Source organism: Uranotaenia lowii, chromosome 1 (genome assembly GCF_029784155.1).
Source record: "Uranotaenia lowii strain MFRU-FL chromosome 1, ASM2978415v1, whole genome shotgun sequence".
Taxonomy (NCBI): Eukaryota; Metazoa; Arthropoda; class Insecta; order Diptera; family Culicidae; genus Uranotaenia; species Uranotaenia lowii.
Window position 1 is genome coordinate 1,898,676 of NC_073691.1, and position 16,198 is coordinate 1,914,873.

At 40.8% G+C, this 16,198-nt stretch overlaps 1 protein-coding gene across 2 annotated transcripts in view; it reads left to right on the forward strand.

Moving 5' to 3' along the window:
- Positions 1–16,198, forward strand: part of LOC129743241 (Ca(2+)/calmodulin-responsive adenylate cyclase) — a 76,091-nt gene that overhangs the window by 48,155 nt on the left and 11,738 nt on the right. For both annotated transcript variants that reach the window (XM_055735219.1, XM_055735225.1), the window contains exons 3-10: positions 9,032–9,368; positions 9,440–9,793; positions 9,851–10,663; positions 11,121–11,381; positions 14,855–15,121; positions 15,189–15,386; positions 15,445–15,773; positions 15,838–16,192. In XM_055735219.1, coding sequence (XP_055591194.1) covers positions 9,168–9,368; positions 9,440–9,793; positions 9,851–10,663; positions 11,121–11,381; positions 14,855–15,121; positions 15,189–15,386; positions 15,445–15,773; positions 15,838–16,192 — 2,778 coding nt within the window. In that variant the 5' untranslated portion in view covers positions 9,032–9,167. The remainder of the gene's footprint in view (positions 1–9,031; positions 9,369–9,439; positions 9,794–9,850; positions 10,664–11,120; positions 11,382–14,854; positions 15,122–15,188; positions 15,387–15,444; positions 15,774–15,837; positions 16,193–16,198) is intronic.

Consider the following 16,198-nt stretch of genomic DNA (forward strand, 5'->3'; position numbering starts at 1 on the left):
GCACTGAAATATAATCTATTTCATCTCCGTTACCTGTTGATGTTGCCCATCATAAAGTCATCTTTCTGCTGATATTATGCAGCAAATTGTAATTTCAGAATGGCCATATAACAATAAGCAAAAAAATGCAAAAAAAAGTCAGATGATTATAGAGTTTGTTGTTACCATATTTTTCCCCTTCCTCGCCCGGAGATTATGTCCATGGGAATCACTAGTAAGCTTCTGCCGGAACCAGAGCGCGATTTGCTCGTCGACCACTTTTTGCCTGTTGGTAGTAAGATGAGCAATTTTCCGTCGGTTGAGCACGATAATATTCTTATTTTTTACGGTCAAATGTCAACCGATGCAGAGATAGCGGGAAAATAAGAAGGCTGTTGTAAAGGGTAAGCAGCAGTATGATGATGATGATTTTCGCAAATGATGTTTACAACCAGGAATAAAATGTACCTACTCATCATAATAAAAAAAAAGGGGGCAGCAGCGGTAAATACTAATTAAATGAACATGTAGAAAATCACCTCAGCTTATGTTAATTAAGAATAACAAACGGTCAGGTGTATCAGGTGTATCAGTAGTTTGTTGTGATCACTTTAGGAAGACTGTTTGGATGTCATTTGCATAGAAACTAAGTGCACGCGTTTCAAGGTGAAGGTAGTAGAGAAAATTTCACGTACACCCACAGATCAAATTCAATGCCGAAAGTTGCATCCTGGTTAGAGTGGTCCAAAAAAACCTATGCTTCGGAATCAAAATTTTGGCGGCTAAAATTGTTTTTTATCTGCCTGAAGACGTCATGCCGAATTTAAACTTGATCAATCAACTATAAGGAGTAGCTTAAAGAGGTTTTGTATGAAATTTGGCAGGCATCATTTTTCTAGCAGAAGTGAAAAAACTTTAATAGCTCTAACTCTCTTGTTTATTGGGCACATTATAGCATTCCCTGACATTTGTTAAATTTTTTTTAAATTTTTTTTTGACACCACATGGCTTAAAAATACATAAAACAACGATGTTTGTTAAGAGAAATCGATTTTCTAAGATTCTCCTAATCACATGTGTTCCATTTGAATTTATATAAGGCATCTTAGGCTTAATTTTTCATCAGGATGAACCATCTATTTATCCCTAGAGTGGTCTTACACTTATTACTTACACACACACACCCTAAAAAAAATAAATTTAAATGACAGAATAAATCGAGTTTCAAACAAAAGTAACAATTGTGATAAAAACTAATAAAATGACAAAAAATAATAAAAATTCAAAAATGACAAATATGACAAAAAAACATCGATGACAAAAATTCAAATCTGATGAAAATGATTAGAATTGACAAAAATTTCTAGAAAGGAAAAAAAATACGAAAATAACAGTTTTTCCTAAGTATACATAAACAACTACCCTAGAGCAGGCAATCAGTCGTTTGCTTACAAAACACTGACTCAGGGTCCGCCACACCGAATCAAGAGGAATTTTGCTCCAATTGAGCGTGGTGGGTAGTGATGGGCAGATTAAAGGGTGTTCGGATCAAAAAGTGATCAAACTGAAATTGTGTGTTTATCGATTATTTGTTTATTAAAAAAATCAAAGAAGCTTTCATTTTGAAGTTCGATATGTATAAAAGATGAAAACAATACTCAGTTAAGATTCCGGCCAAATTGGCGAGCCTTTCGTTCGACGCCTGCAATCAGATTTTTTTCTGAGATTCTTGGGCACAACCTGAATGTTGTTCGCGGCAGACAAAATATCGCTTTTCAAGCCAAACGCACATTTAGCTTGCCAAACGAGATAGTTCTTGGCAAATTTTAAAACGAACACACACATATAGGATCTCAGTGAAACTTCATGTTTCTTTGAAGAGATCTAAATTCTACTTAAGACTAAAGCGTACATCTTTTAAAGGATATAATGGCTAGCATCTTACTAATGCTAACACCACCAGCCTACAGAAAGAGTACTATGTATGCCGTGACCGAGACTCGATCTCATGACCTCTGGCTTAGAAGACTGAAACGCTATCCTCTAGGCCACGGTCGGCGGCAATTTTGATGGTTTTAAATGGCTGCCACCTTTCAACTTCCGGTTGCTGTATAATACTCTTGTCCAGGAAGCTGTCTGAAGTCTGCCTTGTCGTAGGTTTCGTTGTCCATCACCACGCAAGCAAACTTTGTCAACAATGTCGTATACAGATTCCGAGATCTTGTTTTACCGTAAGGTTTTGCTTATTGTTGCGATTTGGAGTCACTACCTTGTTATAAGTCGATAGTCCGGATCGTTTTTTAGCTTCATGCACGGTTGTAGACGATATTCCCAACTTATTTGCGACATCTCTACCACCGGAGAGGTTGGGTTTGCGCTTGAAAGCGCTAGCCACTTTTCTAGTTGTCACAGCCGCTCTCGGTCTTCGATTTCCCCCAGATCCAGGCATCCTAGTTGTCGGCAAACGTTCTCCGAACACTTTTTTACTTTGGTGACGTTGATTTTACCACGTATGTACAAAATTTTGATCCGTAGCTCCTCTTGCTTAGACACCATTTTGATAATTATAGATATAATGTAAAAATCTAACTATGTAGAACAGCGGTCGGGGAACCGGGGTAAATTACCCCAAATGGGGTAAAAGTGAAATTCTTGGGGGTAACAGTGAATATTTTGTGAGTGAAAAGTATATATTTTCATTTTGCAATTTGTTGGTGCATGATATGAAGATGTCGAAAAAATTTCGATTTCGTTTTTTTGCTCTTCGTTATGGGGTAATATCAACCTAAATAAAAATGTTTTGGGGTAATGATTCAAAAAGTTCCCCGACCCCTGATGTAGAAGCATCATTCTTAGTTTTTTTATGAACTACGACGAATTTAAGTTGACCACTTTTTTTATCCGAACACCCTTTACTCTGGGTCCTTTTGATTCAATAGGGTGGTTTAATTTAATTTGTTCGTTCCAGAACAGACATACAAGTATGTTTGGTTCTACAGTAGTTTCAGAATGATTATGATTTTTTTTTTCAATTTTTACTTTTCCCATAGAAAGTTCAATAAAAATTTCAAGTTCTTCGAGGGATACCTTAGGATTGAAAGTTTTGAGGTAGCTTTCAAGAAAGTTGGAGAATAATGGCCACCCTACTAGGCATCCACGTTGTAAAATAGCTAGCGCAACATCATCGCAATTTCCTACTCGAATGAAACGAGAATGGACCGCATCCCCTGGAGGAAAAAAAGTCAACCAGTCGGTATCTGAATGGTAATGGTTCTTTCCTATTGAGTTTCTTCTATCCTTCATTCTAACGAACAAAATAAAATAAGTTTAGTTTACAATAAATTAAAACCTCTCAATTTCACAGTCCAATTTAACTTTTCGTCCTGACGTTTTTGAATAAAACAATAAAATCCCTCCTGTTCATTAAAACTGGATTTCAAAAATTAAACCCCCATATTAACAATCGACCAATCGTTTCCGACAGCATTCCACCGACATGACAGACGAAATATTCTTATCACGAACTCTGCCCCGAAGCCATTCCTCCCCTGAAAGTTCCATGAACCGCTAATAAGTTACAAGGGAGGATACAATCGGCGGATGTTCTGAAGGGGGCATCGAAATTTAATTTGTCGAGGTCAGAGTCTTTCTGAGCTTAATATCTTCGGAGATGAAGAAAACAGAAAAAAACAACTCTTGAAATAAATAACATCCCAAAAGCGTTTCTCCAGAGGGAACACCGGAACAGAGACTTGAGACTACAAGAAAACCGCCGCACAGTCTCGAAAAGCTTGTGTTGTCACAAAAAGAAAAAAAAATTGCAGAGTCGGTATAAAAAAAAAAAAATCGAAAAAACAAAATAACCAAACACCCTCTGAGAGACCGGCTCGTCTCTTGTAGTCGAGTCGTTCCGCGCAGATATGATAATTTGATGGCCTTGCCTCATGGTACAGTAAAAGAGGACCGGGATTCCGTTTTTCGCAACGTTGTTCCTCCTAGCCAAGCCAAGCTCTAACTTGGAACAAATCGCGTCGTCGTGGGTGGAGTGAGTTTCGACGGAGTTTACCTGATCCGGTCCGGTTGTTTTGGCATAGCGGCTGCGAATGGAATACCAAACGATTTTTTTGTTGGTCCTCCAATAATAATTTCTGCCTCGGATATGTTTTTCTATTCACTCGAGGAGCTAACCGAGACTAGCTGCCCGCTGTAGGGTAGTAGTTGGTTGAAGTTAGGATGGTTTAATCCTCAAAATGAGAATAAAAAATGGACATATGAATTATCACCCTTGTATAGTATGAAGTAAGACTATTTACTACCAAACATTAAAATCAAGTAGTTAAACGCGTTGAAATTCTATAAGCAGTCTCTGGAGCCTGGCAACCCTGTTATTCACACAATATGGTCAATAATCGAAAAAATTACCGAAGAACTACATAGATTAGCTAGTCCTTTTGAAGAAGCTTTCCATTGTAAACCAACTGAAGACGCCAGACAACAATGAAAACGCTAAAAATATGAAAAAAAAATTACCACAGAATCGCAACTAATTAGTAAAAATATAACCAACGAAAAATACCCTAATTATGATGGTTCACCGAATGCAAGCAAAACTCGCCAAGAAGCAGCTATTTTTGACACTTGACGCTGTTTGGAGAGAGACATCTTCGAATTTCATTAGCGAACGATGGAGACCGTCAAAACATTTTTTCTTACTACGCTGCCTACTGTGCACTGACAGAAACCTGTCTTCTACTACGATTCAGATGTTATAGCATTGTGCCAACATAAACAAAACAAAGCACTCCTATAGGAGGAAGACGACCGATCGGATCCATTCATCCCACCCATCAATAAGTTCAATATCAAAGCAGGCCGATTAGGTGGAAGTTATTCAGTTGTTGGTTGGTTGGCTGTGGATTTTATGAAACAGCATGCGAGGCACAGCATGTCATCGTATTTCGATTCGGCTCCAGCTGCCTCGAAAGGAGAAACTGGCAGCATAAACACTTCAACATGCACAAACATAACCTCCTACGAGGGGTTAGAATGTTTATTATTGATTGACACACGGGCCTAGTGGCTTTATGGATGGAATATCACGACGGTATCCGCGTCAGCTAAACCAATGACAACAGTAAACAAACTCGATTTTTTGGTGGAATAATATACCTCCAGGCGATTCCTCCTAACAATGCGATAGGACGGTGACGCGCACTGCAGGTTCTACTAATCCAGCCTGTCCTAGGCAACCTGATATGTAGTAAAGAATTTATAGTCTGGTTTGTTTCCTTTCCTCTATTGGATCTGTGTTTCGATGACGCAGCGACTTTCAGTCAGAGATGTCGTTCGATTCAAATTTTGATATTGGCATCAAATTCCTATTATGGATCGTTGTGTCCATTTTGAATACTGAATCCACAACAGAATTACATATTATTGTAAATTTAATCCTGAATCGAATAGGACAATTAAGGTTACTTTCCAGAGTCAAAATAACGTAAAAAAAATTGAATAGTTTAAAAAATCGAAGGATGAAATGTATGTATGTATGTTATAAATCCACCATGGGTGCACGTGCATTCTTTAGATAATATTATTGGACAACGAAGTATACCCTCCACCCGATAACATGGTTTCGTGTGAACTTTAATGAATAAAGTATTATGTGTTTGTGACAGAATATTTTGAAAAAAAAAAAACGAATCAATCAGCTACCCAACCAGTTAAAAATTGGTAACATTTTTATTGTTACAGATTGACTACAGATATTCCGGCATCCGTGTATATACCTGGCCAGCTGGTAGCTGCTTGAACGTCCGAATTTGCTCATATAACTCGTTTCAGTACACCTTACCCATCGGTAGTTTATGGGTCTTGGACCCATAATGCACTGTCGATACTGCAGTCCTTCCTTAGCTTGAACTTTAGCGTACATGAAGAAATACTCACATATTTTGATCTAAAACTTTCAAAGATTTTTTTGGAATATTTGTCCTGTATTTTACCACGCAGGCATACCTCATTCACTTCTTTATGTCTTTTTAACTCATATCTATTACTGAAACTACTTATTCAAGAGAATTAAGTCAAAAGTCTTAAGTGAGGGCACTGAGTCTTGAACCTGAAATATGGAGTTAAGAGTTTGGGGTCAGTAGTCTAGATTCATGACGTTTTGACCGAGAGTCTTGGATCAACAGTTTTAAGTCAACTGGAATCAATAGTCTGAAAACTTAAGTCAGTATTCCAGATTCAAGACTTTGAATCAAGTCTTGATCAAGAAGTTTTGGTCAAAAGTCTTAGTCAACAGTATTGAGTCCTCCTCATCGTCCCCATAGTGGAATCTCCCATTCCATATTTGTTTGCGTATATTACTCCCCCAATTCATCATAATTTAAATGGAGATGTCAAAGCAGGAAAAAAACTCGTATCAGATTGCGTCCGAATTTCGAAGAAAAAAAAACGTCTGGGCGGGCGTCATCTTTCGGTTGTTGATAAATGGTACGAAAGCAATAGTTAGAGCTTAAGAATTGTGACATCATCCCAGCAGCCAACCCACTTATTATTATTCACTCTACCCTAACGAGAAGGGTGTGGTTCGGTGGACTACCAACCAACTACATAGTTATGATAAAGCGATGAAAACAAAACGAAGACGATGATGATGATGATGATGATGTCCAATCCTCTCATTAACAGTCTTTTCCGCCCCAAAGGCCACGCCAGAACGTCAGCTTGTTCCAATTTTATCGGTATACACCACAATCTGCACTACTGTTTCCATTCCAATGCAATTGCAATTGATGTGATCGCCATGGATATATCGTTTGTCTTTTTTTTTAATGTGTGAATCGTGACATGAGAATGATGGCATGAATTGCTTTGCTCGTACATTTTGGTGTCTCATAAAAGGCGACTGTGACCGAGTGACGGTCACTGTTACTACATGACCAGGGCTTTGGAATGTAAACTACCGCAAATTTCATTGCCGTCTTTTGAATAAATACGGTAGTCAGACAGTAGTGCGTGCGTGAGTTGGTTCCGCGGAATTCCTTCCGGTATTTGTTGGAAAGACAGAATGCAACTCTTATCTCAGTAACCTCAATCGCCATCAAGCATCGAGTAGGCACACGGTAGTAGTAGGCCATGTCATTTGAAACATGCATTGACAGATATGTCACTGAGACACTCCCGGTCGAGGCAGAACAAATGATAGCATTTACTCGGGATTTTAAGGCAACCATTTTCGAGAAGTCACAAACTTTTCCATGTTCGAAAACCATCGTAGCAATCCATTAAAAACCCGCTTCCCGCCATTCAATCGTGGCGTGGCCTACTAAATGCATCGTAGATTGATTTCTCTTCTGCCAGGGCAAACAAATACACGCTATAATGCTAATGCACCCCATATACAAGGTACATCTGAATGTAGAGATACACGCTCTGACATCAGGTGTCGGTTCTGTTGTTTATTAGTTGACACCTTTATCGCTGGTCGCTGTCGTTTATTTTACCTTAAAGACAGTTCCACTACTGCTGCGAAGGAGTGTTTACGCTATCTATTACCGATAAGTTATTGACAAACTGAGCTATTGCTAGTAACACCAGGCATGAGGATAGTGTTAATGCGCTCGGGTGCAACCCAATGTGTCAACTAACTATCCTGAGCTCTGACCACCGGAATTGATTTAGATACTATACAATTTGCTTTAGGCAGCTGAGATTTTGCCCCTTTAAAACAAGTCTTTCCTTGATCTGTAAAGGAAAAAACCTGAACCCTGCCACAAGTGGTGCCATCTATCCCGGGGGACATCTCGGTGTGCAATGTTGATCCATAAACCACTCCACGCCCTTGGGCGATCCAAAACAACAGCAAAAAAAATCAACCCCCAAAGCTTTCGGTATATTTGGTCGTTTGTTGTTTCCACTGCCATCTCCAACCGGTTACATTTCATAAACAAGCAGCAAACCCGGCAATAACGGACGAACGCAAAAAAAGTTCACGCTCTCTCATGGGAATCGAACTCTCAAGTGGTCTCTCGTTGTCGTCGTCGTCGTCGTTTGACGATATTCATGAATTTTCATCCGAAATCGGCCGCCGTTCAAGGGTTGCTGAGGTGACAGACACTTCATGGTTGTCATCAAAGTTGGCTAGCTACCGAAACGAAACAACAACGCTAAGCTACATTGAAATGTAAATAAAGCGCCTACTGCGTTTGGTTGCTTGCTTGCTGTGCTGATATTCGCGGTTAAGCTGTTTGGTGCGTGCTGCCGCCTAGTTTTTGCAACGAAAAAAAAATCAAACCATTTGTTTCGAGTTTTTGTTCGCGGGTCATCCGTCGTCGCCCGTCTGCTGGTGGTAATCGTAATCCCACTAGTGACAAGTATCCATTAAATTTTGTCTGGTTGCGTCATTAGCGAGACTTTATTATACATCCATAGTTTAAGTAAATCGCTAGTGACAGCTCCTTCGGACGAAAGTACCGGCTTGCTGCTAATCTCCTTTTCAAATAAGTGTCCGACGACTGCGGTGAATTTATTTATTTTCTGCCTGATCATTTTTATGTATGATTTGGGAAATATATCTGACAGGAATGCTTTTCAGAATGGCTGAAATTTTTCACTTGGCACATATGTAGAAGATGAATTGCATTGATTTATTGGCGAATCAGTTGTTGTTAACTTAGCGTGTGAAAGCGCACATTCGATTTTAGGAATTATAATATTATCTGTTACATAACTTTAAGAAGCCGAAAAAATAGTGCTACAATTCGATGAAGATTACAGCAAAAACATGAATTGCAGACTATGGAAGGTTCCCTGGGGAAGGTTCCCTGGGGAAGGTTTCCTGGGGAAGGTTTCCTGGGGAAGGTTTCCTGGGGAAGGTTTCCTGGGGAAGGTTTCCTGGGGAAGGTTTCCCGGGGAAGGTTTCCTGAGGAAGGTTTCCTGAGGAAGATTTATTTATGTATTAAATATTTATATATTTTCATTGATTTTGAAATAAAAAATGGCATGTTTCATGTTTTAAACTATCTTCAATTTCTGTCTTTTCCAGATCGCTTGAATTCGCTTGCGTAAGCTGTGGCCAAAAAATCGTTCACCCTGGATACCTAAGGTGAACCACCGGTGCGCTACCAAAGCACCGTGTTTGAGTGTGCCTGCGTCTGTTGCGGCGACCCTTTGCGTAGGTTATGGATCACGCGGTTCACGCCGCCCGCGGTCGACCATGGAACAAGCTACGCTTCGAAAACAACGAACTGGAATGCCTGTACCAGCGCTACACCCTGAAGCTGCAGCGCTTCTCCGTCATCGGGGTGGTGGCGCTGGTGGTCGTCCTGTGCGGCGTCATGGCCGGGCTGAGCCTCGGATACAACCAGGCCCCAACGTTACATGTAAGTTTTGGCGTAGGTTATTTTGGGGTTTAAAGGGCCTAGACTAATAACTGTTTATTTATATTCTTCAGAATGTCTTCAATTCCTTCATGTGCTTACTGTTTGCGGTGGTTCTGGCGCTGTTACAGTTCCGACTGATCCGGGACTCACACCTGCCGTACCTATGCTACGGAATACTGTTCTTCACGGCGGCCTTTTGCTTCATCTCGATGCCAACGGTGGGTATTATTTTCCCGGTGGATACCCGGGAGGTGATGGCTGAGGGTGTGTGGCAGATCGTGTTTGTGGTGTTCCTGGCGTACGCCATGATGCCGCTACAGATTTGGGAAGCGGTGCTGTTCGGCATCATTCTGCCCTCGATTCACGTCGGACTGACCGGGTACAACATCTACAATGAGAACTTCCAGTACCTGGCCTACCATCAGGTGAGTTTGGGTTTTAATCTGTCGAAGGAGTTTAAATTAATGTTTGTTATTTTTCAGTTGGCCGCCAATATGGTGATCTTCGTCGGGGTCAACGTGGCCGGATTGGTCGTCAATGTTATGATGGAACGAGCTCAGAGGCGTGCCTTCCTGGACACTAGGAACTGTATTGCAGCCCGATTGGAGATGGAAGATGAAAATGAAAAGTTAGAAAGACTGCTGCTATCCGTGCTTCCCCAGCACGTAGCCATGGAGATGAAGAACGACATTCTTTCACCAGTTGAGGGACAGTTCCACAAAATCTATATTCAAAAGCATGAAAATGTCAGTATTCTGTTTGCCGATATAGTCGGTTTTACCGTGCTAGCTTCACAGTGCAGCGCTCAGGAATTGGTCCGGTTGTTGAATGAACTGTTTGGAAGATTTGATCAGCTCGCTCACGATAACCACTGTCTAAGGATAAAGATTCTTGGTGATTGTTATTACTGTGTTTCGGGCATCCCGGATCCCCGAGCCGATCACGCCAGGTGTGCCGTAGAAATGGGACTCGATATGATCGATGCTATTGCTTCAGTAGTGGAGCAAACCGATGTAATTCTCAACATGCGAGTAGGAATCCATTCCGGTCGAGTACTCTGCGGAGTTCTCGGGCTTCGAAAGTGGCAGTTTGACGTGTGGTCCAACGATGTAACGTTGGCCAATCATATGGAGAGTGGCGGAGAACCGGGACGAGTTCACGTGACCCGTGCGACGCTCGATGCCCTAGGTGGCGAATACGAAGTGGAAGCTGGCCATGGCGAGACACGGGATTCATACCTAAGGGACAATCAGATCGATACATACTTTATAGTTCCACCTGCTCACAGGAGAAAGGTAATAAAATTGGAAGAATTGCGAGTCACATACAACCGAACGGCTTAAAATTAATTGGAAAAAATTAGAGAAAGAAAGTTCGGTTATGTGTGACCAATTCAGTCTGAATCGCTGTGACCTAATAGAATGATTTTGTTTGTTGAAGATGTTTTCTGATAAATAATCCATTGTTTAACTGTGGCAACGTTTCAATCTCATAAAAGCAGGATTTGTGATTTCCATGACACATTCATTGATTGGTTGCCATTGACAACCAACGTGTCTATCAGTGTTGCCTACTACAATCCTTACGATCTTCACACCACTCAATTGACCGGTTCATCAACTAATCCATCATATTTCCGTTGTTTTTCTTTCCCCCTTTCGTTCCATTTCGTATCGTTATCATGGCTTCGACCAACATTTCGGTTATGTGCCCTGTGTCATGTTACCTCGATCCCGACCCCAAAAAAACCAGCCTCTAATGCTCAACACCCTCGGTGTACGGTCGGCCCTCGGAGCGGCCAACCGGCGGAAGCTCTCGTTCCGGAATGTATCCAACGTGGTGGTTCAGTTGCTGCACACAATCAAATACTCGGTACCGGTTCCGTTTTCGCACATGGCCACCGGCCCCGGGAGCTCTCCGTTCCCCGGAGGAAGTGCGATAGGTGGTCCGGGAGCTGGTGCCGCAAACAGCGGCGGTGGCGCAGGACTTTTCCTGGATAAGAATGCTCGCAAGGTGAGTTGTTTCGTTTGTTCTTAGAAGTCTCAGCAGGGTACGTGACCAAATTTTATTTGGGATTACAGATGTGATATGTTGATAAATGTTGTAGGCTTTGTTAGTGTTAGTTTTGCTAGAGCTTATGGCCGTGCGCTTCAATCGATTGTATTATCTTATGCAACAGCAAGGTGAAAAATTATCAAAAAAATCTTTTTTTTTTTTCAAAAGTTGTCCTTGGGCCCAGAGTAAAAAAACAATTGGCATGTGCAATAACAATATGATGCTGCTAGAGCCAGAAAAATTTCAAAACAGCACGCTTGACAAACTTGCAAAACGTAGCAAAATCCCCTTTCTTCTGATTTCGATCGCCAGAAAGTTATTTTTTTATTTTCCGTTCTTTTCTTCTATTTTTCGGTATATTTGCCTTTATTTATCATATGTAAAAAAAAACTAGGATCCGGTAAGTAGTTTTCTTTCCGAAGCTTATTCTTATTACTCTCATATTGCACCAAAATATAAAAAAGAAAATTTAAAAAAAAAAACAATATCGATTTGATCCTACTCTGTTTCACGAATGATCCCCTAAACCGAACGGCTCGAATTGCTTTAGTTGTTGTGTAGAAAAAAAAGTTCGACACGCGCTATGAAATATTTTATCGAACATTTTGCTAAATTAATTTCACCGAAATAATTATCACACACTTAATAATATACAAAAAAAAAAAATGGGGCCAGCAACTACTAAAATAAATACCAAGTTAATCGCACTCCAACCAAGCAAAGTCGGATTCGGCTTTTGTACAAATGATTTCTAATCCAAAGCAGTAACGGATATGGTTAATACATAAAGTACAACTGTTGTGTAGCTGTTTTGTTGTTTCAGACTGAGTTTCCCACCCCTACTATTGTTTCGGCCACCGTCGTTTGTTAAATCATTTTGACTTTCGATTCTATGTTGCGGCTGAGTGTTGTTACAATAATATTCATAGGATTTTCCCCTTGGAGAGATGAGTTCTTCTTCTGCATGGATAGCAACTATCCTTCTATCATCTATTGTTTTTGTGCTATTTTTCTATTGTTCTTTCTTCTTCCTTTCATATATTTTTTTCAATTCATGCTTAAGTGATAAATATTTTCATCGTCTTAAAAACAAAAGCGCCTTCTTTATTGTTCAACGGAGAATGAACTATTACGATGTCGCGGAATGTAAGGAAGACCGAAAATGAATATATTCTACAACATGGAACCCACACACTTCCTTATGGGACATGTGCTCTTACAGATGTTCTATCAGTACCAAGCCAAGTTTTTTTTTAACTTCAGGTTTTCGTAAGTAATTCCCTCGAGCATTCCGTGGTTTAAAATACTGTATGTTACATAGAGACAATAAACTGTCAGACTGTTGCAAGTCTCTTGTCACCAGAAGCCCTGATTTTAATTTATTATACAGTTTGTCCAGATATGAAATTAACAGGGCTTTACATGGAAGCCAAAAAAAGTTGAAGACTAGCTAGAGGTACAGTGTACTCCATTTTGAAGAATCAAACCCATTCGACTGACCTAAACACCTACTATTGGAAAAGGAAGACAAATTCGAGCTAGGGTTGGTTTAGGGTATAACAATAGCAAACCTCACCATCAAATTTCACACAAGCTGTATACAAGCCAACCTCAACAATCACATTGTACGATTACCAAACCAACTACGATAGGTTCTGCATCTGCAACGAATGCTCCACGGCAGTCCCTACCATGAACCGCCGATGATGGTTCCCTCAGGGGCTTCCGGCGGTGGTTCTGCGGTGGCCACAGAAAACACTAGCCTGATGGGTCACACGGATGGTGGTCTTCCGACGTCGGAACACCAGATGGTTGCTGCTACTGGTGCTGGGGCCGCTGCTCTCAGCGATTCCTCGTTACAATACGACTCGGACTCGAGCAGAACGTTCACAGTGAGAGAAGTCTCAATTCCCAAAGATTTTTTCTTCTTCTTTGGTTTTTGTGTATTTCTTTATCAGTTCTAACTTGTTCGTCCAGTTTTCTTTTATTTAAGAATGTTGGTTTTTTTTCTTAATGTATGTTTTCTTTATTTTTGAAGCACAATTAAAACAAGTCACTTTCATGGAGTCCATTCAACTACGAATGTTTTTAATCTAATCTCATGGCTTACTAAGACGTTCTAAAGTGGCGGCTCTCTACAGCGATTCGAAAAACTGCTTTTCTTCAATCTGTTGTTGGTTTTTACGTTTTACGACTCTTCTCGTCCTTGAATTCTAGTCTGTTTTTTCATTCTCTTACTGAATTGTAGATCGTGAACAAAAAACAATCGCCCTCATAAAACTCCATTTTTCCATCGCGGTTTGCACGTTTTCCTAAAAACTTTTATTCTACTTACTTACACTTATCCGCATGAAACATACAAAAGCAGTAGCAAATAGAAGGAAAAAAAACTTAACACAACAAGCACTTTGAAACACTTTTTTTGCATAGCACACTTATCCGTGCAATCATCAACCGCTTTTTCAAAACAATTCTACCCACAACCATCCTCTGCAAAGCGAAGCAAGCTACGGATGCGATGTGAAGGATGATGGATGAGGAAAAACAACTCCAGAGCACACTTGGATGGATTGGATAATGACCAACAGGCAGCAGCGAGCGTAGAGTACTCAATCGGCATCCATGGGCTGCTGTGGGGGTGTTGCTGTTGTTTTTTCTTTCTTTTCGATCCTGTAGTAAACGCGCCTTTTCTCTTTTACAATTAAATGGGAAAACGGGAAAATTATCACCAGACTACTTGGATTCCACTGTTGGGATCGAGTGTTTTTTTTAATGGGGTATATGGAATTTGTGTCTCTGCCTACTATATTGAAGACTTTACTTCAATATTTTAAATTCATTCGGTTTAATCTTAAGAGTTGATGAATGGAATCAGAATCCCTTGTTCTTTAATTCAGCCGTCAAATGTCCACTTAATTTGATTTAATCTCTATTAATGTGATGTCATTGTTCAAATTTATAACTCTAGACGCTTTTATTTGAATGCATCTATCTTTTCTGCTTAGAACTTTGTAATTTTATACCTTTTGATAGTCCATGATGGTACCTTCTTAAAAGATCTATACTGTAGTGGTAGGTAAATGTAGTAATAATTCAATGTTGTTTTTCAAATCAAGCATCCACCGCACGTAGTTTATTGGTTTAATTATAACCACTGTTTTGGGGCATTTGTAAACAACAATCGCACTTCAGACGCATATTGCCATTAAAAATCAATCACAAAGCGCATTTTAAACCCTTAGCAAGCCTTACGCATAATCAAACAGAAGAAATTTTGGTTTGCATCATTTTTGCACGCTCTCGAGTAGATTCTACTAAACTATACTTCATCCTACAATCTGTATAGTGAATAAAGAAAAAGTCCATATATCAAAAGGTGTCCATTTATTAATCGATTTTTTTTAACTCTACCCAAATCACCTTTAACGCAGAACAAGGTGACGGACAAGTTTAAGCGGCCGTTCAAGAAACGTCACTCCAGTGTGTACCATCAGCCATCGAATCGGGTCAACAAGTTCCTATCACAGGCCATCGAGGCGCGCAGCGTCGATCGCGAAAAGTCGGTCCACGTCAAACGGATCACGCTGCAATTCCGCGAGAAGGAAAAGGAACGCCAGTACCATCAGGACTTTGATCTAGGGTTCACCACCGCCATGGGCTGTAGCTTGCTGCTGCTGATTCTGAGTGCAGGACTGCAGGTATATGCTTTGAACCTAGAGGAAGTTTTTCCAGTAGATCGAGACGTTGATTTTCAATTTTTTCTAGATTTCGGCACTCCCACGGACCTTGATCTTACTGCTGCTCTTCCTGACTGCCTTCGTTTGGATTAGTGCCATCTTGATGCTCCTATTGGCCGTACGATTGAAGTGGATTTTCTGGGATCTGTCGCAGAGTTTTTCCCTCCGATTAGCTATTACCATTTTTACCATTGTTCTTCTCTACTCGGTCGGACAGGTTAATGTGGTAAGTATTCTACTGTTGTTGTAGTTCTTCCCTGTTTAAAACTTCCTTCGAATTTCAGTTCACCTGCCTTTCGGATCATCCGTGCACAACTAACTTTACAACGAAAGCAATCCCACTGGGTGGTGGTCCGATTACAAATGGAGCAGGAAGTTTGGGGAGTGGCGTATTCCAGCACGATCAACCACTGGCCCAGTCATCGGCGGCTACGGTTGAATCAAGTGCGCACGAAGCCGACAATCCATTCCTCCACAACTCGGATCATCACAACCCGCAGATGAGCTCACAATCCGTACTGAATCAAAGCTATGCCCACCGGAAGTGTGCCCTGCCACAGTACATTGCCCTATCGGCGGCCTTTTCCTTTCTAACCGTTTCCATCTTTTTAAGGTATCAACTGTTTTCAAACACGATAAAACAATGATCACTCAACAAAAGCATTCCCCCTTTTCAGATTACCTATCATGGTCAAAACGGTCTTGATCACCCTAATGGGGGTGATGTACTGTCTGTTCATCGAGCTATCGCATACCAATATCTTCGACTGTTATGATCAACGGGTGGAGTCGGCCATCCCACTGCACACGATCTCGCTAGCTCGCATCATCATCTTCATGGTGGCGATCCTGGCTCACGGTCGCCAAGTAGAATGGACTGCCCGCCTAGACTTCCTTTGGCAGCTTCAGGCCTCCCAGGAGAAGAAGGAAATGTCCGTTCTACAGCAGAGCAATCGGAGAATTCTTTACAACTTGCTCCCATCACATGTGGCCGCACACTTTTTGGACAACCATTTCGCCCGGAACAATATGGTAAGC